The 25,462-nt window shown below is 34.1% G+C and overlaps 3 protein-coding genes and 1 pseudogene across 3 annotated transcripts; 1 reads left to right on the top strand and 3 right to left on the bottom strand.

The window, feature by feature from the left end:
- Positions 1 to 2,157: 2,157 nt before the first annotated feature.
- On the top strand, positions 2,158 to 6,012 carry LOC113769576 (galactinol--sucrose galactosyltransferase-like). The gene is made up of 4 exons (XM_027314062.1): positions 2,158 to 3,472; positions 4,053 to 4,230; positions 4,703 to 5,070; positions 5,302 to 6,012. The coding sequence occupies exons 1-4, from the start codon at positions 2,252 to 2,254 to the stop codon at positions 5,866 to 5,868; spliced, it is 2,334 nt and encodes a 777-aa protein (XP_027169863.1). The 5' UTR covers positions 2,158 to 2,251; the 3' UTR covers positions 5,869 to 6,012.
- Positions 6,013 to 10,910: 4,898 nt separating this feature from the next.
- Positions 10,911 to 12,101, bottom strand: LOC113769043 (F-box/kelch-repeat protein At3g06240-like). Its single transcript, XM_027313528.1, has one exon. It carries the CDS (start codon positions 12,099 to 12,101, stop codon positions 10,911 to 10,913), a length of 1,191 nt encoding a protein of 396 aa, XP_027169329.1.
- A 1,020-nt stretch (positions 12,102 to 13,121) lies between these two features.
- On the bottom strand, positions 13,122 to 15,653 carry LOC113769042 (1,4-dihydroxy-2-naphthoyl-CoA thioesterase 1-like). Its single transcript, XM_027313527.1, has 3 exons — positions 15,486 to 15,653; positions 15,075 to 15,266; positions 13,122 to 13,265 (listed from the first exon to the last, which is right to left on the bottom strand). The coding sequence occupies exons 1-3, from the start codon at positions 15,651 to 15,653 to the stop codon at positions 13,122 to 13,124; spliced, it is 504 nt and encodes a 167-aa protein (XP_027169328.1).
- A 3,216-nt stretch (positions 15,654 to 18,869) lies between these two features.
- LOC113769040 lies at positions 18,870 to 21,942 on the bottom strand (annotated as a pseudogene).
- Between the last annotated feature and the right edge of the window lie 3,520 nt (positions 21,943 to 25,462).

Below are 25,462 nucleotides of genomic sequence, written 5' to 3'. Positions count from 1 at the left end.
AATTATAATTCTTGTAAGATCCAAATTTAAATTTGTATTCCTTTACATTCATTATTGTGACAGAAAGAATAGGGGAGGGACTCCTGTAATTGCAGCTGGTCCATACAATTAAACTTACAATTTATGTGGAAAATTTTTCTACCATGCATGTTTGAATTCCATCTTGCCACCTTTTTTTGTTTTGAAGGAATTACTCCTACACTTTTGATTCACAATCTGTCCCTTAATTCAAGGAGAACTTTAGTTAAACATAGACCTTTACTCAAGCCTCGAATGTGCCTCTACTTTATATCCTTTTAGGAATCAGTGAGAAGCAAGATTTTCTTGAATGTCCCAAGCTTTGTACAGTTGACCATCTCTTGGACAAACTTTTTTCTTTGTTTGGATGATTCCTCATGCCAGGGCCGACAAACAAATCATGAAAGAGATTGAAAAATACAGTGCTACAAGATAAAGCGATTGTATATACAGAAAGATTTTGTCTGATGCCACAAAGAGGGCTCCAATAAGGATGAATTTGTAAGAATTGTTTGGGTGATTTTGGTCATGTCGACTTAAAAAAAAAATTTGTACACTGCATGTGAAGTTAAGGTTTGTGATTTGTTGTGCCATTCGAATTTTTAGAGATCAAAGTGTCTTCTATAACGGACAAAATGAGGTATTAATTGTGAAATTGAATTGTTAAAAAAGCACGACTAAGAGGCACTTGAAATTAGTATTTTGTGAAAAGTGCAATTTTCTAATTTGAAGGAAAGTAAAATTATGTTAGAGCAGGTACTAGATTAATTTTTCCTTCAATTTTTATTTTTTTTATTATTAATAAATTCGGGGTTGACATCCCTCTCCCCAAAAAAAAAAGCTACTCATTATCTGCATAACCTATTAATTCTATTGATTTTTCCTTGAAAAACTTTCCCCTATGTTCATTTCCTTGTTTGTTTTTTGTTCTTTTAGCTCTATACAATGTTGCTGTTTTGCTCCTTACCATGTTGCTGTTTTAGCTCCTTTTCACTGTCTTCATAGTAGTAAACAGAGAAATATATTCGTTGTCTGCCAACTTTGAGTCTTTAATCAGGTTGGTGAAGTAGCACGAAACGTCCAGAAGAGGAATGAAAGCTCGAGAAAGAACCACAACGTATGGTTGGAGAAAACAAACTAAAGTGTTAGAAGACGTCTGGAGAGGTCCCATTGATAATGAGTTCACTGGTCAAGATAGTCAGCAATTTCTTTTGGAGCCAAGCAATTTTGGCATGGCCAAGAAGTGATAAGACAAAAAGCATGCAGCATTGTTTTTTTTTTTCCTTCCTTTTTTGAGATGTTTCCATATTCCAAGAAAGATAAGATAAAAGTAACCAGAAGCCTCAAGATTATGGCTAGAAAGATAGTAAAATAAAAGTAGCCAGAAGCCTCAAGAAAGTAACCAGCAACCAGTTGAGCCCTCCCAAAATAGGCTAGTGCAGGAATTGGATTACGTGTAGGATAGATAAGTAAGTAAAATTTTTCAATAACCAAGAGCATTTTGGTCTTGTATGGTTGAGATTTATTTTCCTTTTCTAGGCCAAACTATCCTCTGAGATCAACTATAGATGTTCTTCTGAAATGAGGATTAGCCTAAGTGACTTGGTTTATTCAAAAGCATATTAACATATTGTAGTCACATGCTTTCCACTATTTAAATATCTTCTTCTTGTTTTGTTGGTAAAAAAGTAAAAAGAAAAATTAATATACCGTTTGGATTACTATTTTTTAGAGATTTTTTTTTTAAAAAAAATATGCTGCAGTAATTTGATGTATGTAATATAAAAGGTAATTGAAATGGTGTTCAAGAAAAATGTAAAAATGTTTTGAGGAAAAAATGGCAATCCAAAAATGTATTTTCTTGGGTACATAGTATTATACTAATTCAATTGGTCCTACTAACTTTATTCTAACCGCCAAAATGACCGTCAATCTCACGCTACGGTGTTGGCTTAGCCACTGGAAGGCCCTATGGCCATGAAAGCAAATCTCACTGTAGCCAACTTGTAGGTTGTTCCCACAAATCAATATACCACAACCATGCCTTGAGAAATTATTTTCTCATACTTTATCACATACCTCTAGATTCGATTTCCCCCCTCAAATGTCTATATAAACCCTCTCCAGTCCTGCATTGATTACAACATTTCATTTCAAAGAATTTAAATAGCTCCTTTCTTTTCTACTTTCCTACTTGTATACTCAAAACCAGTTCCTTGATTCCTTAACAGTTATGGCTCCTAGCTTGAGCAAAGGTGCCTCTGAAGTAATGGGGGTTGAAGATGATCAAAAACCCTCGTCAATCGCTCTTGAAGGGACACAGTTTCTAGCCAATGGTCATCCAATTCTAACTGAAGTCCCTGCCAACATTGTTGCCACACCATCTCCATTTTTCTCCAAAGACTTAACCAGAAAAATGGTCGGCAGTTTTATTGGCTTTGATGCTATAGAACCAAAAAGCCGCCATGTAGTCCCTCTTGGTAAGCTCAAGAACATAAGATTCATGAGCATATTTAGATTTAAAGTCTGGTGGACCACTCAATGGGTTGGAAATTCTAGTAAGGATGTCGAACATGAGACACAAATGATGATTCTTGATAAATCAGACAATGGCCGCCCCTATGTTCTTCTCCTTCCAATTCTTGAAGGACCGTTTAGAGCTTCATTGCAGCCTGGCATGGAGGATTACTTGGATATTTGCTTGGAGAGTGGATCAAGCAAAGTTTGCAGATCGCGTTTTTGCAGTAGTCTGTACATGCACGTTGGAGACGATCCATTTCAGCTAGTGAAGGAGGCAATGAAGGTGATCAAGGTCCATCTAGGGACCTTTAAGCTTCTTGAGGAGAAGCGTCCACCAGATATAGTTGATAAATTTGGTTGGTGCACATGGGATGCCTTTTATCTTAAGGTAACCCCAAAAGGGGTTTGGGAAGGGGTAAAATCCCTAGTGGAGGGTGGGTGCCCTCCAGGAATGGTCCTAATAGATGATGGATGGCAATCCATTTGTCATGATGATGATGATGTTAATGACCAAAAAGGCATGAATAGGACTTCAGCTGGTGAACAAATGCCTTGTAGGTTAGTAAAATTTGAAGAAAATTACAAATTTAGAGACTATACAAGTTCTAGGGTACCCTGTGATAAGGGCATGGTTGCATTTGTTAGTGATCTTAAGGAGGAGTTTAGGAGTGTAGAGCATGTTTACGTTTGGCATGCACTGTGTGGATACTGGGGTGGGATTAGACCTAATGTCCCAAGCATGCCTGAGTCTAGGGTCATTAGTCCTAAACTGTCACAGGGATTGCAGATGACTATGGAAGATTTGGCCGTGGACAAAATTGTCAACAATGGAGTTGGACTGGTCCCACCAGAAAAAGTTCAGGAGATGTATGAAGGCTTGCATTCACATCTTGAATCTGCTGGCATTGATGGGGTCAAGGTAGATGTGATACATGTAAGTTATGAACCTTTTAAGATAATGCCTTTATTCCATTTTTATCCTTTTGGATCATAGTGGTCTACATATATTTGCAGGGATGTTTACAATTGGCTGGCTCATAATCTTCTTGCATGGATTACTATCTTTAGGTCTTCTATTATGACATGTTGTTGATAATGTAGAGGGCACCGACTGTAATTGATAACAAATATGATTAGCTCACCCTGTTGCTGTTATGTAGCGTAAACGATTGCTCTTTTCCAAATCAGATTTAATAGGAAAATGAAAGGAAAACTAGACTTAGACCCCATGTAAAGACAAAATGGAAGTAGTAGAAAGATCTAGTGAAAAATGGAAGGAGAATACTTCAAAGGAGAAAATTCATTTATTCAATAATGGAAAAAAATTGAGTTTTGCTATATATAGACAAATTAAGTTTTGCTATATATAGACAAATTAAATGCTAGTATTTTTAGGAGCTTGGGGGACATAGATCCTTTGTGTATGTCAACATGGCTTGTAAAACAACGGGCTTAATAGAAAAGTAAGATTAATATAGTATTAAAAGTGCAGAACCATTCTATTGGTTTTGCAGTTGCTAGAGATGCTATGTGAGGAATTTGGAGGTCGAGTTGAGCTTGCTAAAGCTTACTATAAAGCCTTAACAGCTTCAGTGAGAAAGCATTTTAAAGGCAATGGTGTGATTGCTAGCATGGAGCACTGCAATGATTTCTTTTATCTTGGAACAGAGGCTATAGCTCTTGGACGTGTTGGTAAGCTAGCTAACCTGAATAATATATTATTCTCACATCTATTTATGTTCTTCTATTTAGCCAAATTAATAAATTAGAGAATGTCAATTAAGGACTTTTTTTTTTATACTTCATTGCCTAAGTAAGTAGATTTTAACATTTTCGAAGCTAAAGGTTGCTTTTAACTACTATTCTATTTTCTTTTGACCTTTTATTTAGACCATTTTGAAACTTAGGAACTTTTGTTTCTCAAAAATTTTTACGACAACCCTTCTAATGTATCATATTCAAAGAATTGTGGGAATGCTAAATCATACAAGGGAAAAAAGACCTTTATAATATATTCTTCATTGAAAATATTAGATGATAGAATTTTTTTGCTGTTCTCCTTCTTGATGGTTAATCTTGCCTTCTATAATTGAGTTCATGATCTTGCTGTCTATTTACCACTAATGCTATATGTAGATTAATTTTGTGCCATTCCTACATTCAGGGGATGACTTCTGGTGTACTGATCCATCTGGAGATCCTAATGGTACATTTTGGCTTCAAGGGTGTCACATGGTGCACTGTGCTTACAATAGCCTATGGATGGGAAATTTCATACAACCTGATTGGGACATGTTCCAATCCACTCATCCATGTGCAGAATTTCATGCTGCCTCTAGAGCCATCTCTGGAGGACCAATCTATGTTAGTGATTCTGTCGGAAAACACAACTTTCAGCTGCTTAAAAGCCTAGTTTTACCTGATGGCTCCATCCTAAGGTGTCAACACTATGCTCTACCCACCAGAGACTGCCTCTTTGAAGACCCTCTACATGATGGAAAAACTATGCTCAAAATTTGGAATCTTAACAAGGTAAGAATTTTGGATTAATTCTTTCATCCTCCCTTTGAATTATGAACATTTTTGTGCTGTCAATGAGGGTTAACCTTGTCTAAATATACAGTAACAATAATGCTTATCGACTGTGCTTATCAATTATTAACGTTTAGACATGCAGATTCCACATATACGATATATCATTACCCTCTGATTAGGAGTTCAATTCCTGTCATTTTACTGTGGCTCTTGGATGCATTTTTGCAGTTTACAGGAGTTCTTGGAGCATTTAACTGTCAAGGAGGGGGATGGTGCCCTGTAACTAGGAGAAACAAAAGTGCGAGTGAATTTTCTGTTCCTGTTACCTGTTTGGCAAGTCCTGAAGATATTGAATGGAGCAATGGAAGGAATCCAATTTCTCTAAAAGGGGTGGAACTGTTTGCAATCTATATGCAACGGGAGAAAAGGTTGAAGTTATTGAAGTTGTCAGATAATATGGGAATCTCTCTGAAGCCATTTGAATATGAGCTAATGATTGTTTCTCCTGTGACTGTCTTGACCAAAAAATTGGTCCAATTTGCTCCCATTGGACTGGTAAATATGCTCAATTCTGGTGGTGCTGTGGAGTCTCTGATATATGATGATGATGACAAAAGTTCAGTGAGTATAGGAGTCAGGGGAAGTGGAGAAATGAGAGTTTTTGCATCAGAGAAACCTATATCTTGCATGATTGATGGAATTGATGTGGAGTTCAGCTATAATGATCAAATGGTCATCATTCAAGTTCCATGGCCTAATTCATCAAGATTATCCTTAGTTAAATACAAATTCTGAAAACTAGCATGTGAAGTTTCTTGACTGAGATTCTTTTCTTTATATTGTGAATTTTTTAGAAGTCAAGATCTTCGGATCTTGTTTGTCTGAAAAGTCAGCCTGGTTGATTTGTACTGTTTTGAGCTGATCCAGGATGTCAAAAGATTTGTGTTAATACATAGTCAAAAACTTATGTATAATCATGTGTGCATCTGGATTTTACTGTATAACCCTGGATTGGATTGACCCAAGCTCAAACTGATTTGCCCAAGAAATAATGGGTTCGACAAGTAACATAAATGGGTTGGGCTGGATTTAGGCCTAAAATATAGGTCTGAAATTAAAATGTTATGAACTTGTAAATAATACCAATAAAAGCCCAGCCCACATATCTTTATTTAGTTTTAAAAATTGTGCAGTTTTTTTTTTTATGTTTAGCAATAAAAGCTAAACAAGTGACCCATAATAATCACATCAGTTGGAGCATCAAGTCTAGTATTCAAGTCTAGATCCCTTACGTTGAATCAAGGGGCAAAGAAACAACAGTAAAATCATGGATGACAAAATCAGTGATGAGTGTTAACAGTCAATAATTAAGTACTTGACCACATTCGGGTGTTACTTCAAACCAGCCGGTAACTTTGTCTAGCGAGGCTCGCTCAATCTCTGGCCCAAATGCTTGAAGTAGATCATTTGAAACAGTGATCTTTAACGATACTGATCCCGTTGGTGGCGGCGCCGGCGGTGGCTGTGGGGGCTTTGGCAAGACTATTGGGATATTCCTCCTCTTGTCAGAAAAAAAAATCAAGTCAATTGTAATCACGTGGGTTTAAATATTAAGCTCAGACATGAAATTGAAGTACTATTAGGGTCTGTTTGGTTGGAAGTAAAATGTTTTCCTTGGGAAAATATTTTCCGTGGAAGTAATTTTTCATGAAAATCATTTCCCTTTCATCATTTTCAGGTGTTTGGTTAGTTTATTGAAAATATTTTCTTACTTCATTTTTCTGGTGTTTGTTTAACTTTTAAAATATTTTCACTTTTATCTCTATCTTTACTTTCTACACATTATAACTACATATTTCTTCCCATGCAAAATAAGAAAATTTATCTCATTGTTTAACTTTAAAAAATCTTGGAGAAATGTATATATGAATAAAAAATATCTCCTTAAGCAATAAACAAATTGCTGGCCATTTAGTGTCAAATATCAATCACATGCAATGCTTATTGTGACATATATCTTGCACTTTCACTGCTGAAAGTTTCTCTAGAAAAGAATGTCCCTATTATACATAATTAATTACTAGCATAGGATGAGCAGGATGAGGTTTTTTTTTATTTTGAATATACTAGGAGGAGGGTTGGGTGGTACGGGGGAGGGAGTGTAAGAAAGAGGTCTTGGGTTCGAGTCCTCCTGTTTACACTAAAAAAAAAAAAAAAGAACATACTACAATATGTTTTCAATAAGTTTGGAACATACTATAGGCGGGATGCATGCATTTCGGAAAACAACTTCAGTAAGTTTGGAAGGGAAGTTGTTTTTCATAAGATGAGTGAAAATATTTTACATAGGAAAATGTTTTCAGTAACTTTTGTGCAACCAAACACGGGAAATTAGGAAAATATTTTGCTGGAAAACATTTTCACCCGAAACAAGCGGACCCTTAATGTAAGTCAACTAGTATTAGTTGTTCAATCATTAATTAAGTAATAAAGTACACACTAATTAATGTTCTTTGCATGTTTTACTATCCTTAAAAAAGTGTTGTATACCAAGAGGACTCAACTTAACTTTTTTTTTTCATTAAGAAAAAATTTGAACGGATTCGGCTTCTGTCACCACCAGGGATCAAAAGACAACACTCGGACAGATTGTCCACTAACATAATGCTTATGTCAATAACAGGATTCAAATACATAATTTTCTTATGAAAAAATGATCCGTTCTTATCAATTGAGCCAACTTGTATTGGCTGTATTGGCTAACTGAACTTAGCTACTATCAATGAAAGTCAACTAGTATTAATTATTCGAACGATGGCTGCCAAAGTGTTTATGCTCATTACTTGTTTTACTATGCTAATTTGAAAATTTTGTATCTGAAGAGATGCATTGTAATCTGTTTATGATGCCAATATTTTATTAAAACCTTGGGCTTGTTATATTTGCTGCTTTTTTTTATTTTGCAGAATACGCATAATTCTTTTCGAGATCAGTAAAAAACCGGTTCAGTCCAAATAGTAGTTCCTCCGTTAGGACTTCTTCTTTCACTTCCGTTTTTTCTACAATTTCGTCAAGAATCAATATGACAGAATTTGGTAAACTATATGGATTTACATATTTTGAGTTGTTGAAAATTATGTCCTCCTACTCCTTTGACTTGTGGCTATATCATGAAATCTCCATACTTAAAAGACACAATTATGCTGCAATAAATATATTCAAATAGTACATCTTTTCGGGGAGGGGTGAGTCGGATAATTTGGGAGAAAGGAGTGTAAATAAGAGATTTCGAATTCAAACTCTCTCACTTACATTAAAAAAAAAAAAAGGTGCATCATTCTAAATTTTAAAAGGAAAAAACATAAAATAGGGGATGACAACATCAAAGAAGACTACGATTTTCTTGGATGATTGTACATGATTTGGGCAAGTAGACAATTAGATATTTCATCTTCATTTTTTCTTTTAGAGTTAATATCAATTCACAGCCTGAAAATTGGAAATTGTTCAACTGTAAACTCAAAAAATAAGCACTTTACAGCCTCAGACCAACAATGTTAGTAACTTGTAATATGGTAAGACGACCTCGCAAATTTTAAGACATAAATGCCCCTGTGAAACACTGCCTTCCAAGCTGGTAGTGGTGCTCCAAACTACTTACATTTGTAACTGTTAAATGTAAATAACTACAGAAATTTCAAGCCCAAAAGGGTAAAGTGGCCTTTTCACACCTTTTGCCAACTCACTTAAAAATGAAGATTAATTAGTCTCAGGGTATTTTTATGTGTTTTAGATGGGCAAAGTGGAAAAACCCCCAGCGTTCAGGGAATAAATTGCTATTGACCCTTTCTTCTATTTCTTTTGTCAAATGTTCTCTTATCTAAAATGTTTAACCAAAATGTGTTAAACCAACCAAAAAGCCGGAATCCAAATAACCAAACCAAAAAACATAAATGAGATGAATATAGATTATGTCAGCAAAGCAAGTTGATATCTTGAATTTCAAGAGCCATCAAAAAATTAAGAAATCCATCATTGTAAGCGTCATCATTAATAGTTTGCAACTTTTTTATTATTCAAGAAGAGAATCGAAGACTCATAGTGGGGAAGAGGGAACAGTGAGGGCTTCAAGTCGTATTTGAAACTTCACGATCACCTAGTCAATGTCACTACTAACTAATCTGACTCGTGTAGACTGATTATTCATATTTAAATGCTTTGTAGCTCTATCCAATTCATTGTGTATATAATAGGTGATGGCACATCCAAGTAGAAGCCAGAAAATGCTGCATATACCACAACATCGAGAGCTGAATCATTTAAAAATATGTCTCTGCATCTTGAAATATTTAATGTCAGAAATGTTACGACGGAGCAAAATTGTTAGGTGCACAGTCATCCTTAACTGAAATCAGAAATCTGTTGCATGCACATCAGCAGATTGATCAAATAAAATCAGTTCAAATCTCAAAAATGAAACAGAATAATGTAAAAATAGAGTTTACAGCATCAAGAGTTGAAATGCTCGGTTTAGCAAAAGAAAGTGAAATCAACCTGCCAAACTAGTGAATGACATCTTATTGGTTTGCCCTCCGTTTATTAGGTACTGATTGACTAGTCTCCAACCTAAGTACCAAAATAGTTTGAAGCATATCCTGCAGCATCTTCACCTTGCAAATACTCCAATCTGAAAAGACAAATATTGAAATAAAGGGAAAGGAAATCACCACAAGAACAAGAAGAAAATCGAACAAGAATAACAAATATAAAAGATATCAACACTGATGTGATCAAGTCAGTATCTCATTAAAGGCCAAAATCTATTCAACCAGATGCAAATTTGGGCCGAACTTCATCACCTAAACAAATTCATAGTTCCAAAAATTAGAGTTAAAACATTCGTCTTGCATGCTGAATCGAAGGATTTTATACCTCACAGTGATTCAACTAAAACATCAAGAGACACTAAGAATAATACTAAATTGTAGAAGTAAATGCAATATTGTAGCAAAAGTTTGGGAAGCTCAAGTATTTTGTGTTCTTTAGAAGTCAAAATAGAAGAAGATCATAGGACTGCATGCATGAGCAGAAAATATTCAATCAATCTTGAACAGCTTGGTACTTGGTTTAAGCATGCACGCAGTTGCACGTCCTAAAAGACCTATTTAAACTAGTGGCTTAGGTCCACCAAATCCATCAGCTGATCAAGAAAGAAGATTGAAAAATATAAAATAGATCCTTTCTGTAATTATAGCAGCAAAAAAAAATGATAATGGAGACCAAAAAGAATGCAGAAATACCAAATAAAATGATTGATCCAGAAACTGGAATGGTGAAAGTTAAAATTCAAGACAGAGCTCAAATTATTCAACACTCTCTCTTTGTTTCCCAGCTTTCTTTTTCCATTTTTCTGCAAAGCAGCAAGTGTGAGCATTCGGCGTTACTTACTTGACACTGGCCCAAAAAAAGAAACCAATAACCCCTATTTATGCACCATGCAATTGGCAATAATTGTTTCCCCATTTAGGATACATAATTTCACTTCCTCATCTTTTGACTTCAATCAGGTAATGAGCTTCTTTTGGATTTTTAATTCAATGTTCCCTTTTTCAGAATTCTTTTGTTCAATAAACCAGAAAGGAGTGCATAAGTTCCAGTACACATACATGTCAATAATTGAAATTTGCACAAAAGCCTACTCCAGCAGGAAATCTAATAACCAAATAGCCACCCAGGTAATCACCAAGTTTTATGACAATCTAAATGAAATGTAATTCACATAATTAATAAATTTGTAAGCTTTTAACTTCATTACCATCAATTTTCAACTGAAACCCTCAAAATGATGTTGCTCTCCATTTCTGACTGTAGAAAGTAGGCGAGACAAGGCTCTCGAGAAAGCAGCCAACATCTCTGGAAGTATCTCTATTAATGCCAGCAACCAATATTTCCCTTGTAGTTCCATCTCTCAAATTATGAACAACAAGGTTCTGACCATTCTTGTCCAAAACAACATCATCCTCCCCCAATAGACAAATAGGTTTATAATAATGTTCAACAACTTTTGGTATAATAACTCCAAATTTGGTCCAAGATTCTCCAACACCATAATCCTTCATCATCCAAATATCCATCTGCTGACTAGATTGCTCCACAACCATTGCTAGACATCCACCAAGAACAACAAGCTGCTTAGAAGACGCCAATGAACCCCAATTGCGAGTGCTACAACCAGCACTAGGCCATGGCACTTGCTTAAATTCCTCGGTACTCAAATCCAAAGCGGCTATAACCTGCGATTCATCAACTCTAGACTGAGCAAGCCAATGCACAGAACCGTTCAGAAACACCCCAGAATGAGTAGTAGGAGCGTAAGAACAATTATAAAGTCTCCTGCAAGTCCCATTCCTCAAACTGAAAACAATTACAAAATTTTCAGAACGCCTAATAGTTGTACCCCCATAAGGCCAGATGATTTTATAGTCATCATTAAAACTATCATAACCGAAAGCAACCCCGGCATTCCCAACCACCAAATTAAAAGGGCCCTTTGGTAATCTTAAACGCTCCTTGGTTGTGGGGTTTACCAAATACATGGTATCAAGTGCTAGTAAATGTTTGCTGCTAAACTCACGCCTTCTCAATCCATCATTTGCTACCAACACCAACCCATTGCAAGAACCCACAATTCTGGCGCTGCTCAATGTGTTCTCTAAAAGACGGTTGAGCTTTTGTGAAATCCTGACGTAATTGTTAGGGGAGGGGAAAGTTGTGGTGGAAAAATTGATCGTGAAGTACTGGAAAGCGGGAGTACTGGAGGAGGAAACGATGATGAGTTTTTCCTGGTCATCGAGGTGGAAGGCAAGGTGGGCTTTGATGAATAGTGGGTCGTAGAGTAGAGAGTGCCATGGCTTCGAAACGAGCCTCAATTTGCCGATGGATTTTGTAGGGAGTCGTAACAGGATGTCAATAATGAGTTCTTGGGGAAGGGGAAATGTCGGGGATAGGTCAGCCGTGGCCACCGGCATCTGGGTTTGATCGAACTTTTCTAGGGACATAGATTAACAGCTAGGGCGGGCGGTGGCGGTGGTGGCGGCGGAGTGGCGCTGCTGGCGGTTGTGGCGTTGTTTTGAGAGTTGGCGAACGTGTGGGCTGACAGGCACTAAAATAGGTGCAAAGTGCAAATCCGGTCAACTTCGGAAAAAAAAAAATCCATATTACATTTCTCCAATTGCTTAAAGTATATATAAAAATTAAAATTAAATTCATTAAATTTTACAGCTTTCATTATAGTTTTGATCAATTTTGCACTACCAAAATATTCTATGCAAGTTAAGTGACAAAACATTCATAGATGAGTCCGATAAAATTAAATTCATTAAATTTTACAGCTTTCATTATAGTTTTGATCAATTTTGCACTACCAAAATATTCTATGCAAGTTAAGTGACAAAACATTCATAGATGAGTCCGATTTGAAACGAAATTCTCTTCAATTAACGGGGAGGAGCCTTACAACGTGAGCAATTTAAAATGACTGTGTGATTTTCAAACCATCATGATAGTTTTATGGTCAAATTCGAGTCTCTTTTTATGTTGCTCATGACATAGATGAATAATTTTTGTTGGTTACAAGAATATTAATATGTCCTATATCTCAAGAAAAAATAATAGAAAAAAACAAGTAAGAATTTTTAATACCATTTTTACAACCAAAATTTAGTATCAGAAATTAGATTACATGTAGAAGCTTGATGTGCTTATTATTTATGATTAATCTTTCCTACATTTATAGTGTATACATTGTCAGCATTGGATGAATGATAATTATATAAAATTTCAGTTTGAAATTTAATTTTTGCACATGTATTATGAATTTAACGATAATAGTATATACACTATCAGTGTATATAAAATTTACTCTATTATTTATTACAAAGCCGAAAAGAAAAAGCTCTTAAGCTTGCAGGAAGACGAGGGATAAGCATATGTAAAATGTTTGTGCATGAATTATTGATGAAAGGGAAATTTAACAACAAAAGATCTACTCATAACTTTGCATGTTTAAGGTTGTTTCCACCATCTACGGCATTTGCTGACATATTGCATCGAACTGTAACCTTTGATGTTGCTAGTAAAGATTTGTTCACAGAATTTGAGGAATCAATCTTCCAGAACCGCACTTCCCATACCTGCCAAGCAGTACCAGAAATGAATACATAAAAAAACCCTCTTAAGATTTTTCCATGATTATGATTGCTCCCTCTAAATATAATCAATGAGACTGGATGTGTGATTGTAATTAGGATGAATTTGTAGTTATTCTTAGTGAAATATAGTAAAATTCTGGTATTTGTATACTTAGGAAAATAAAAGAACCCAAAATATAAACAAATATAAACAAATAAATGGATAATCGCACCCAAAATAAATAAATAGATAATCACGAGCAGCAATGTGAGTATGTGTTGGGAAAATGACAAACAAATAAATTCAAGGCACAATAATAATGAAGGCAAAAATGAGCTAAAAATGATGGCCAATGGTCTTTTTACTAGAAGATTTACTTCAGTTTTATTCCTCAAAAACCTCACACTACAAGTAGTCTTAGCATCACATACATGTGCTTTTGTGTGTGTGTCTATATATATATATATATAGAGAGAGAGAGAGAGAGAGAGAGAGAGGGACGGAGGGAGGGAGGTGATCTATCTCTTAAGTCACCTACGAGTCTATGCAGATTGCAAATTTTTGGAGTTTTTATAGAAGAATACACTGTAACAATATATAGTGTATATAAAATAAAAATGTGATTGAAAAATGTGATAATTGAAATTTTTCTACAAAAATTCGCAATCCAAAGAAGGTTAAGTACAAGAAAAAACATGCACCAACTTGCTAGCTAGCTTAATTAGTATTAAAGAAAGCTTACAACCGAGTCACTATTAATCAAGCATGAGTCGTCTCGACGTCTGATGACCAAAAAAAAACCCAACCAATTACATAATCACAACTAATAGTCAACATTTAACACTACTTGTAAATCACAATAGATACGCTATCATTTAGAAAATAAAACTTGCAACAGACTCCAATTAATCAAATGGCTTGGTTGAATATTTTGCTAACACATTAATTAATGCAAACAAGTTTTACCAAGTATTGTTGTAGTTTACCCCACAAACTCCTAATGCTAACTTTAGTTTCACGCCTCAATTTTCCGGAGTGGCTGAGTATAGATAATGCGTAAAAAAAACAGTGAAAATGGATTGTCATTTGTTTCTTGGGAAAACATTTTCAGCTAAAAAAAAATCAAATTCTAAAAATTTTAGCTTTAAAAATTTGTCTTATTTTTTTAAATAATTTGGAATTTTATGTCATATAATATTGCTAGGATTCATGATATGAGCTGGAAGATACTGTAACACTAAATATGTACCTCGAATCATATGTAAAGTTAAATTATAATTCCCCATTTTATGACATGAAACTTTTGAATATGTCACGAGACTTTTCAAGTTTTGATTTAAAAATCAAACTGCAGAAATGGGAAGAAAAAGAAATGAATTTTTAGCAAAAGATATCCACTCTCTCTTCATTGTGAAGTGGAGATAAAACAGAGGAAGGTTAAATACCTGGGAAAAAGTAAAATTAAGTAAAGCCAAAATGAGCCATAGAAAACCTAAAATCAAACAAAATTATAATTTATTTTTCTGATCTAAAAAGAAAAGAGCAAATTTTCGTTCCTCTAGTTTTACTCTTTTTTCCTCTCATATCTTATGTTTAACTTATCTATTCTTTTTCAACATAGACAACAAATTTCAAATTGTAAGAGTAAATTTATCCTACATTTAGTTAATTTATCAAATTTTAAGAGTTGACTTTTCAGCTAATAATCTATAGCAGGACAAAATGATCAGTCATTTTCATTGTTAAAATGATTTTTGTTTTTAGTTAAAAAAAAGTGCATTTCAAAGGAAAAAAAATAGTATTTGTAGCACCTGAATAGTGGTGCCAGCATTGAGAGGAGTGGCCTCAGCATGCACAATATCACCAACTTGTGCACTCTTGAGATGGTTAATGCAGAGTTGTATTCCGGCGGCTCTCCGCCTCCCGGAGGCCAAGTAGGCTCCTCTGCTCCCCAGATCTTCAGCTATGAGTGCCGAAACTCCACCATGCAACACCATGAATGGCTGTTCAATACAATTATTAAATACCATTAGTTGCCCAATTTTTCTTTCTTTTTTCATGAACCCATTTATTAAAAAAAAAACTTATTGAATCAAGTGTAGATCACCTATGTTCAATTTTGACTTCAAAAGAAAAAGAAAAAAGCTAACTCATATACGTTAAAGATTAATGGTAATGACAATTGTTAGAGCTAATTTATCTACTTTTTAAGAATTAATTACCTGACAACACTTGGGTGTCACTTGAAACCAACCGCTAACTTTTTCCGGCGAGACATGTTCATCTTGGAATCCAAATACTCCAAGTGGACCACTCGAGTCTTCATTTTCCGATGCTTCCGATGCCGAAGATGGTGGTGGCGGCGGCGGCAGGGGCTTTGGCAAAACCATAGGTGTCTTCCTCCTCTTGTCAGACGAGTAAGATCAACTCTAATGATGCGGGCTTAAGTTTTAATATCATACATCAAATGAAGTATTAATGGATGAAAGACAAGTAGAATTAATTATTCCAAGTTGAATATTAAACTAAGGTATTATCAATGAAAGTTCAACTGATGTCGATTACTCAAACGTTAACTGCTAAAGTACTATTGTTTTATGACAATTACGTTTCAAGTTCAAGTTTCAACCTCTTTTGCCTTGTAGTTATCTCAAGGAAATCCCCCTACCACAAAAATATTGGAACTGAATTTTTTTTTTTTTTTACAAGGGAACCCACAGCCGCTACTTGAGAGTGTGCATTGAATAAATCCCATTCTGTACAATAACCAGCCAACCACACAAAGAAGTAAAACGCACTAGGCAAATCCTGTGCGAAACTCAGTTATTCTAAGAGAAATTCGAAATTCGAACCCGAATTAGCAGGAATACTTGATACTAACGCTACCATTTCGGTCAACTCAAGAGACTTGGAATGAGTTAATATCTAAAACAAACTATTATACACCCATAAATAAATTTACCCTTCAAAGAAGTTCCAATTGTACTTCATTATATTAATGTATACATACACACACATACACGCATACAGATAAAAAGACAACATGAAAAATAGCCGATGTTTCCATGTGTGCTTGTGTGTGTGCATGCTTTGCGCCACTAGACAACTAGACATTTTTTTTTGTTTGGTCAAAAGTTCTCTCTTCCATTACGTTTGACCAAAATGTTTTTAAGGAGCAACTGAATTTATTTACTATTATGGACGACCAAAGGGTCTGAATCTAAAATGTATAGTTGTCTATTGGCACAAAGCATGCACAAACACAAAAACATGGACTATTTTTCATATTCTCTTCTTATAGGTATGTGTGTATATATGTATATGTGTATGTGTATATATATATATATATATATGTTTGTATGCATATATACAGACATACATACATACACATAAGAAGACAACGTGAAAAATAGTGGATGCTTTAGTTTGTGCTTGTGGATGTATGCTTTGTGCCAGTAGACAACTATACAATTTATTTATTTTTTTTTTGGCCAAAAGTTCTCTCTTCTATTACGTTTAACCAAAATGTATTTAAGGAACAGCTGAATTTATTTACTAATATGGACGACCAGAGGGCGTGAATCTAAAATATCAAATGGTGTTGACCAAAGCATAAATGTGATGAATATATTTCGGCCTTTAAATTGAAGCAATAAAAAAAAAGAGATTATTTTACCAAATTCATTAGTTTATTGGTGGCCCAGTTGGTTTGTCAAAGTTTTTGAAGAGGAATTCGATCATCGTAATTCGTAAGCGTCATAGCCTGTATAGATCTAACTACTATCCTAGAGTCACTTTATTTCGAAGATCAGTTGGAGAAATATTTTCCTGGATCCTAGTTCCTTGTCTATGAGAATCTCAAGAAACTTTTGCATTTTATGCAGGCATTGGGAATGAGAATATTTGGATTGCAGTACATGTTATTGAAAATGGGTCTGCCTGACGAGTATCCACTGAGTAATACTCGTTAAGATAGTATTAAGGAGTTGATTTTTTAAAAAAAAATTAAATTAAATTAAATGGCAAAACTGTCTAAATAAAAAATAAAAAAATAATTATTAGTATATATATATATATATATATATATTCACATGATAGGTTGAGTATAATTTAAGCGTGCTAATGAATGTTGACTAGACATATCAACCAGAAAAAATTCTTGGAAAATTAGGGGCAAATTGTTGTATCATTCCCACGAACATTCAGAAAGATAATGAATGTCAATGGGAAAAAGTGCTAGGATTACCTTATTGCAAAAAAAACAAAAGCCTTCTAGTAGTTCAGGATAAATCACCAATAATTTCCTTCTGGTTTAGGCATCGTAATTATAAATCACTTGTGGTTTTATAACCTACATTTTATTCCCTTGTGCTTTGGAATTAAAACTTAAGCTCAATAGAAAAAACATATTTTTGAGTTTATGGGAGCCAAATTAATGTTGTAATGCATCTTGAAAACCAATAAAATGGTACTGAAAACATAAATGTGATTTTTCGGCGTTGTTGAATTGATTTCAAGGAGAAAATTTTTTTAATCTTGATCATTAGAAATATTTTGCTTTTTAATAACATGTTTCACATTGCCGACAAGCTGTAACGACCCTTTCTATATTGTGATTTCACAAAAATTCATTTATTTTACCCCTTATCAGTAGTTAGGGAAGGGTTATTAGAGTTTTCCCACTGTCAAATTTAAGATTTGAATTCTGTGCCTGCCAATTGGGGGTGGGAAAGATGCGGGGAAGTGGAAGGGCAAAAAGGGAAAAAGATAAACCCTTTGATTTACCTTTAGTTTATCTTTTAATCCATAGCGCAAGGAGGTTAGTACTAAGTAGGCATTACAACCATGGTGCAAGTGGTATTCTTTTTCTATCCAAATTGAATTCCAAAATATATACTACTCCCTCTATCTCATAAAATTTGTCATGTTTGTCACTATTTATTGTTTCAAATTAATTGTCATCTTAGAGAAACCAACATACTTTTTTCAATGAAATTTTATTTTTACCTTTTATATGACCCACCACTTATTTCTCACAACTATCAATACATCAAATAAAAGATGGTCCGCCACAACGGATATAAAAGGAAAGTAAAAATTCTTTTTCCTATTAAGATCACTATACATAAATTGCACGTTCTACCAAAAATGATAAATTTTGCGGAATGGAGGGAGTACTAAGTTGATCTATATTAATTGCTGAAAGAGCTAACTCTGTTTTCACTGCAACTTTGGCTACCAATTTGATCCATGCAACTAAGAATATGGGCTAAAATTATATCTTTTCTCTTCTATGTTATATTTGTTAAATAGCGAGTGTCATATATTGGAAGGATTTTCAAGTAGTTCCTTTGTTGTTTTACCTGCAGTAAATCGGACAAGTGGAAACTGGTCTAATTGACCAATTAATATTCGAAAATTATGATCTCAATCCAAAACAGGAAGAATGAAACGGAAAGACATTATTAAATAGCCAAAAGAAAAAAAAATTTCATGACAAAGCCAAAAAAAGAAAAGAAAAGAAAGGGATAAGCATTAAAACTGAAATTCTTCCGCATGGGTTGTTGATAAAAGGGAACTATAACCAAAAAAAAAAAAAAAAAGCCTTATAGCTTTGCCTGCTTTACATTGTTCTGACCATCTTTGGCATTTCCTGACATATTGCATAGAACTGTAACACTTGATGATGCTTATAAAGATTTGTTCCCAGAACTTGTGGAGTCAATCTTCCAGAACCGCACTTCCCATACCTGCCAAGGAATTAACCAATTCATAAAATCTTTCCATAAGCTTGATTGACCCAAAGTATAATTGATGAGAATAGATATGTGATTGTAACTAGGATGAATTTCTGGCTATTCTTAGTGAAATAAAGTGGAATTATGCTAATTGCCTTCCTGGAAGTATAAAAGAAGCAAATTCCATGTTATTGGAGAACCATCACCTTACCAAAACTTGTACAGCTTGTTAAGTTATTTGCGCATATAAGGATTCATAGAATGTGAGTTTGCTCAAAGCCTGAAATGAGTAAGGGCAAACGATCCAAACGGTCGTTCAACCTTTTTTGTTTTTTTTTTTTTGTAGTAAACTACTTTAATTAAGGATAATGTCATCCCTTGAATATGGTTATACGATCAATTTCGTCTGTCCACTTAAAATTGGGACAATTATAGCCCTTATTTTTTGTCAATTTGGTCTGTTAATTCATTGCATATAAAAAGATAGATAAAAATTCACATACATTCAGATTAAGAAGGGAAAAATGCTTGCAAAAAATTTTGCCCAACTAAATTGCTTACAATACATCTGACTCCTTCGAATTCTCAAGACTAATTGGGGCCCTTTTCTACTGTGGGATAGTATAGGATTGATGTATGAAATGTACCATTTGGAAAAAAAAAAAAGAAAAGAAAAAGGTTGAGAAGGACTATTTTTTTTATTGTAAGTATTTTCCCTCTTCCTCGATCTGTATTTTTTGCATGTTTTTATGCTCTTTTTTTTTTTTTTTTTTTTTGCTTTTTTGCCTATTTAAAGACTTGGATCAGCCTACATGAATTAATGACCTTACTCATGTTTAAAAAGTCGGAGAACAAATTGAGTCAATAATAGAAGTTGATGGTTGACATTATGCCAAACTAAAATGGAGGGACTAAATTGGCTCAATAATAAAAATTAAGCAACAACACTCTTCCAAAATAAAGTCGAAGGACCAACAACAGTGATAATGGATTGCTCATTTGTAATACTTCTAAAAGATTTTCAGCAAAAGGAATCAAATTTAAAAGAATTTGGTTTAAAAAGTCCTCGTTTGTCTTAATTTTTTTTTCTTTTAAAGACTAAAATGTTACGTTATATGACATCATTGCCCTGTATCCACAAGGGAGGATAAGTATATAAATGTAAGGAAAAATAATTATAATTGTTTGTATATGTATATACATGATAAATTAGGTAAATATTAGGTGTGTTAACCAATATTGTTAAACTCGGATCGGATAGCAACCCGTCTAAATTACTAGATCGGGGGTCAACTGGTCGGATCGGTAGGATCGTTCTAAAAAACCCTCTAACGTCAACATGATATCATAATTATTTTATATTTTTATAAGTTTCAGAAATATTCAAATAAGTTATTGGTTATATTTGGCCAATCATGAAAAATGTTCCAAAAATATTATACTTGCAATCAAATATACACTTAATAATTATATATAAAAATGTAAATTCATAGTTAAAATATATCCGTTTTCCAAAACTACTTAAGAAACTAAATTAAAACAAATTAATGCAAGTTGGAATCACCGATGCTAAATTAATGAGATCATAGAGATGAAAACATCTTGATTTAGAGATCATTTAAGAAAGCGAGTAATTTTAATATTGGATGATGTTTTCTTATTCCTATTAATAAATGAAAGTGTTACAATTTAGATAATTCAAATTATATTTAGAGAAAAGAAAAAAGAAAAGTTTGAGAATCGGATCAACCAGTCAAATCGGGTTACTGGTTTAGCTGATCTTTTATGGTTTGATTGATTTTTTACCAAAGCTTCAAAAAAAAAGATCGATTCACGGTCGGACCGATCATACCGGCTGGTCCGATCTGAATCTAACAACACTAATGTTAACAAGTGTTCAACGAACACTCGTTAGAAAAACCTTATATATAATTGGGAAACTCTTGTACACCCTCGGGCAATCTCCTCCATGTATCATACTTGTGATTTAAATTGATTGCCTCTACTCGTCGATGTCTAAGATTCACGTATATCCACTTTGTCTCCATTGTGAAATGGAAAGAAAACAAGGGAAGGTTATAGAGAATTTGATATACATGAGGAGAAAAAAGTAAAATTTTAAGCAGTGCCAAATTTAGCTGACGAAAAGCAAAACAAAGAAAATTGTAATTTGAGGCTGTTCTTGCTTATCTCAAAACCGAAGTGCAAATTTTATTTTCATTACTTTAAATTTTATATTATTTAACTTTCTCATTGCTTATGTTTCCTTATCTTTTCTTTTCTCACATTGACAACTAATTTCATGTCCTTTAAACCTGAATATTCTAAGACATTGGCTCCCATATTCAGTTAATTTGTCAAATCGTAAGAGCTAAACGTTTTACTAGTTTTTCAACAATTAAATATTAATTAATATTGGTTTGAGGCAGAAAAGTGCATTTCAGAGCAAAGTTTTTTTTTTCATCTAGAAAAAGTTTCTAGAATAGTACTGTAGTACTCTTTTGAAATTTGATGTATATAACATAAAGGTTATGGATTTTAATACCTCTGTCCCCTCTCTACTTCGTAAATCTCGCCTCTTCCTTACTAGAATTTTTAAAAAAAAAAATTTTTGATGCATATGAATGAAAATGGTAATTATAAAAATTAAAAAATATGTTTATCATACAACCAAAAAAGTTAATTTTTTTTAAAAAATTTTTACTATCCAAACAAACCGACGTACTTGAATGGTGGTGCCAGGATTGAGAGGAGTGGCCTCAGCTTGCACAATGTCACCAACTTGTGCTCTCTTGAGATGGCTAATGCAGACTTCTATTCCCGTTACCTTTCGCCTCCCGGAGGCTAAGTCGGCTCCCATGCTGCCTAAATCCTCAGCTATGAGTGCTGACACCCCACCATGATGTGTCCCAATTGGCTGTTCAATCCAATGATCAACCATCATTAATTTCACAATGATTTCCTTTTTCATTTTTTTGATGAATTTATTTGGAAAAAAAATGAAGAAAACTAAGTCATGTACCTCGATGATTAATGGCAACGATGATTATTAGAATTAATTTATTTAGAGTTAATAACTAATTACCTGACAACACTTAGGTGTCACCTGAAATCTGCGACTAACTTTATCTGCCGAAGCATGTTCAAGCTTAAATCCAAATGGTCCAAGCGGATTACTTGGACCAAGAATGTTTGATGTTCCTGATCCTGGTGCCAGTGAGGGTGGCGGTGGCAGTCACGGTCGTGATTGTGGTTGCGGTTGCAGTGGTGGGGATTTTGGCATAACCATTAGTGTCTTCCTCCAACCACCAGTCTTTGGGTTGGTGACCACCACCAATACATTAAAGTTTGGTGGGGTGGAAAGCAAGAGTTTACATTAAAAAATGACTCTGCTTAAAAAATTTAGACGGTCTAGTGGTGATTCAGTCCCCTTCGCGTTACCTTTGGACCTATTCAGGTTCTCCCCCTCTCCTAATGTAGAATAATCTATAGTATCGACCAAAAAAAAAAAATTGATGTCTTCCTCCTCTTATCAGACTGATAAAATTAACTCTAATCATTTGGGCTTAAGTAGTAATCTGTGAGACACTAAACCTAGGAACTATTAGACGAAAGTCAATTGGTATGAATTATTCAAACATTAACTGCTAATTGGACTACAAATGCTGCCTCCTTTTTAATATAGCTTAAAGAAAATGTCGTAGATGCCCAGATGGATTAAACTCTCGGGTGTTATTAATGAAAGTGAACTAGAATTAATTAATTATTCAAACGTACATGACTGCTATTTTTCTGTTTTATCATCCAAAAAAAAAGGGTTGTATCTTGTATATGCATAGATTGATTATTATCTATTTATATGAAATCTTTGAGCATGCAATCAATTGGTGCTTTTTTTGCAGAATATTCTTGATTGTTCTTTTGGGAAATGGAATCAGTAAAACAGATTCATCCTCACATAACTATAAGACATTCTGTTACCATATTATATATTGAGGGTTCCTATGTAGAGTTCAACATTTTCTTACCGTATTATATTCTTGATGGTTCATCGATTTGGACTTCTTCTTTCCTAATGATTTTGTACAGGTCCAAAGTTCCAGTCAATGGTCAAGAATCAGTTTGTAGAGTTGATAAACAAGACAGAATTAGGTTTTCTGTTGCCAATTAGATGAGTATATTAATCTAAATTGCATTTGTCTCCCACGGAATCTTGCTAAACCAGCTAGTACTGTTAGATGATATGAGTTTTTGAGAATTACATTGCAACCTGTTCTAACCGAAATCCTTCTACCATAGTTGAAAAACTTATATAAGATTGAAGAAGAGAAAATTCTAAACAATCAAATATACACCTATGGATATAAGTGGCAAACCAACCCACTTAACTAAATTTACCCATACCCGCCCAGGAATAGACGGGTATAGGTATCTTAAATTTTTGTAAATGGATAAAAATTTAAATGGGTATTACTGGGTAACCCATCAAATATAATTAACACATTTAGAATTCTCTTCCCCCACCCATTTTTTTTTTTCAAATTTTTCATTTTATCATGATATTAACTACTTTTGTTTCATTATTATTATTATTTGTTGATTTTATTTTATTATTTTATTTTCTCTTAGTTTGTTAACTTGCTCATTTTTTAGCATTACCAATTTATGATAAGTTTTAGCCTCTTTTCTTATCTTTCTAAAATAAAATTTTAAATTTATATATGAAAAAAATGTTTGGGGTTCAAAATTTTTGGATTAAGTTTTTATATTAACTTTTATAGTACTTAGTTCAAATTTTTTTTATTCTTATTATTCAATTATTAAATAATATGTAATTTTGCGACATAGAGTATAAATGAAAAAAAATTGATAATTAAGCTTATTGAACATTATAAGTAAATGTTTAAAATTAATAATGGGTACAAAGAGCGATATAAATTAATAACTTAGTTTGCAAAAATAAATTTAAATGAGTTTACAAAAAATTAAAATAAATGGGTTATAAATGGGTAATTGAGTTACCCAATTCATTTTTTGACTTACCCATTTATACCCATCTAATCAAATGGGTATAAATGGGTTGACTCACTTATACCTATTACCCATTTTATCCAATCCAAACCCGCCCAAGTCACCCATTTTGACACCTCTACCTATGGATATATTCCAATGGTACTAAATTCTGAAAATACATAAGAAGACCAACAAAAAAAAAATCCACCCGTTGGTGTGTGACTTGTATACGCATTTTTTTTCATGCCGGTAGACATTTAGATAGTTTATCTTTTTTTTTTTTGGTCAAGTGCTCTCTATTCTAGTATGTTTAGTCAAAATATGTTTTTTATTCCCCCAAGTCGGATTAGGGGCAGGAGCGGTCATCAGACCGACCGCTCCTGAACGGTCTCCTCACAAGACCCAAATGTGAGGCGAGAAATATTCCACGTCAGGAAGCCTTCAACAGGCCCCAAAAACGACGGCGTTTCAAAAAAAAAATGTTTAGCCAAAACGGGAACATGACGGACCAAACGGAAGAGTTTGAATTTTGAAAATCAAGTTCAAAATTTGAATCAGCCGCATAAAACAAAACTGAGAGAAAAGAGGAGGTATCCTGCTGAAAGTAGCAATTGACAGAAAAGTGGGTGGAGAGAGCTGGGGTATGGTGTTGAGTGAATAAGGAAGAAAGCAAACAAAAAAGTGGAGAGCCACACAAAACAAAACTGAGGGAAGAGAGGAGACGTCCTGCTGCAGGTAGCAATTGACAGAAAATTGGGTGGAGAGAATTGGGGTATGGTGTTGAGTGCATAAGGAAGAAAGCAAACAGTGCAGTGAGAGTGTTGTATGCATTTTGAAGCTGGGTATGAGAGTGTTGTATCCATTTTGAATGCGTGCAAGGCAGGCGGCAAGGTAGAAGCAAACAGAGGAAATTAATCATCTCACGAAGCCAGATTTTGTCGTGCAACTTAATAACCGAAGCAACTGCGCTCTCCGAGTTCGGTGAAACATAAAGCGTATGGTGAAGACCAAGGTAATGTTACTGAATACAATGTGTTAAATGAGTAATATGTAGTTGGTCTATGCTCATCATGCAATCTTAGTTTGCTCCTCTCCTGACCATGCAGTGTGTATAAAATGAAGGCGTAGAGTTCATTGAGGTGAAGCAGATGAAAAGACATATATGTGAATAATAAAAGGGTGTACCTGGTGTTGTAAGTTAATTACATAATGTAAGAAATATATTACAATGAGTAGAAAATGCTTGTTTGGCCCTCAAAATGTAGAAATAGTAGAAAATGCGCAATTGGCTTAGGCGCTTGTCATTAACGAATGATATAAGATCTAGTGAGCTAAAGAACCTAGAACCTAAATATAATTAAGCAGAGTGATATACATACACGTTAATAGAACTTACATCGTCTCTGTGACCAATACATTACAGTCCATATAACTTAGTGTACATGGAG

The sequence above is a fragment of the Coffea eugenioides genome, chromosome 4 (genome assembly GCF_003713205.1).
Source record: "Coffea eugenioides isolate CCC68of chromosome 4, Ceug_1.0, whole genome shotgun sequence".
In the NCBI taxonomy this organism is placed as follows: domain Eukaryota; kingdom Viridiplantae; phylum Streptophyta; class Magnoliopsida; order Gentianales; family Rubiaceae; genus Coffea; species Coffea eugenioides.
The sequence above is the reverse complement of the archived record's forward strand: the minus strand, read 5'-3'. Positions and strand labels throughout refer to the sequence as shown.

What these genes read in the sequence shown, in the direction of transcription:
- LOC113769576 (XM_027314062.1), top strand. Translation starts at nt 2,252, where the DNA reads ATGGCTCCTAGCTTGAGCAAAGGTGCCTCTGAAGTAATGGGGGTTGAA. An exon ending in TCAAGGTAGATGTGATACAT is followed by an intron (nt 3,473 to 4,052) that starts GTAAGTTATGAA and finishes TTGGTTTTGCAG; the next exon opens with TTGCTAGAGATGCTATGTGA. An exon ending in AAATTTGGAATCTTAACAAG is followed by an intron (nt 5,071 to 5,301) that starts GTAAGAATTTTG and finishes GCATTTTTGCAG; the next exon opens with TTTACAGGAGTTCTTGGAGC.
- LOC113769043 (XM_027313528.1), bottom strand. Translation starts at nt 12,101, where the DNA reads ATGCCGGTGGCCACGGCTGACCTATCCCCGACATTTCCCCTTCCCCAA.
- LOC113769042 (XM_027313527.1), bottom strand. Translation starts at nt 15,653, where the DNA reads ATGGTTTTGCCAAAGCCCCTGCCGCCGCCGCCACCACCATCTTCGGCA. An exon ending in TGACACCCAAGTGTTGTCAG is followed by an intron (nt 15,267 to 15,485) that starts GTAATTAATTCT and finishes TGTATTGAACAG; the next exon opens with CCATTCATGGTGTTGCATGG. An exon ending in ATGCTGGCACCACTATTCAG is followed by an intron (nt 13,266 to 15,074) that starts GTGCTACAAATA and finishes ACTGCTTGGCAG; the next exon opens with GTATGGGAAGTGCGGTTCTG.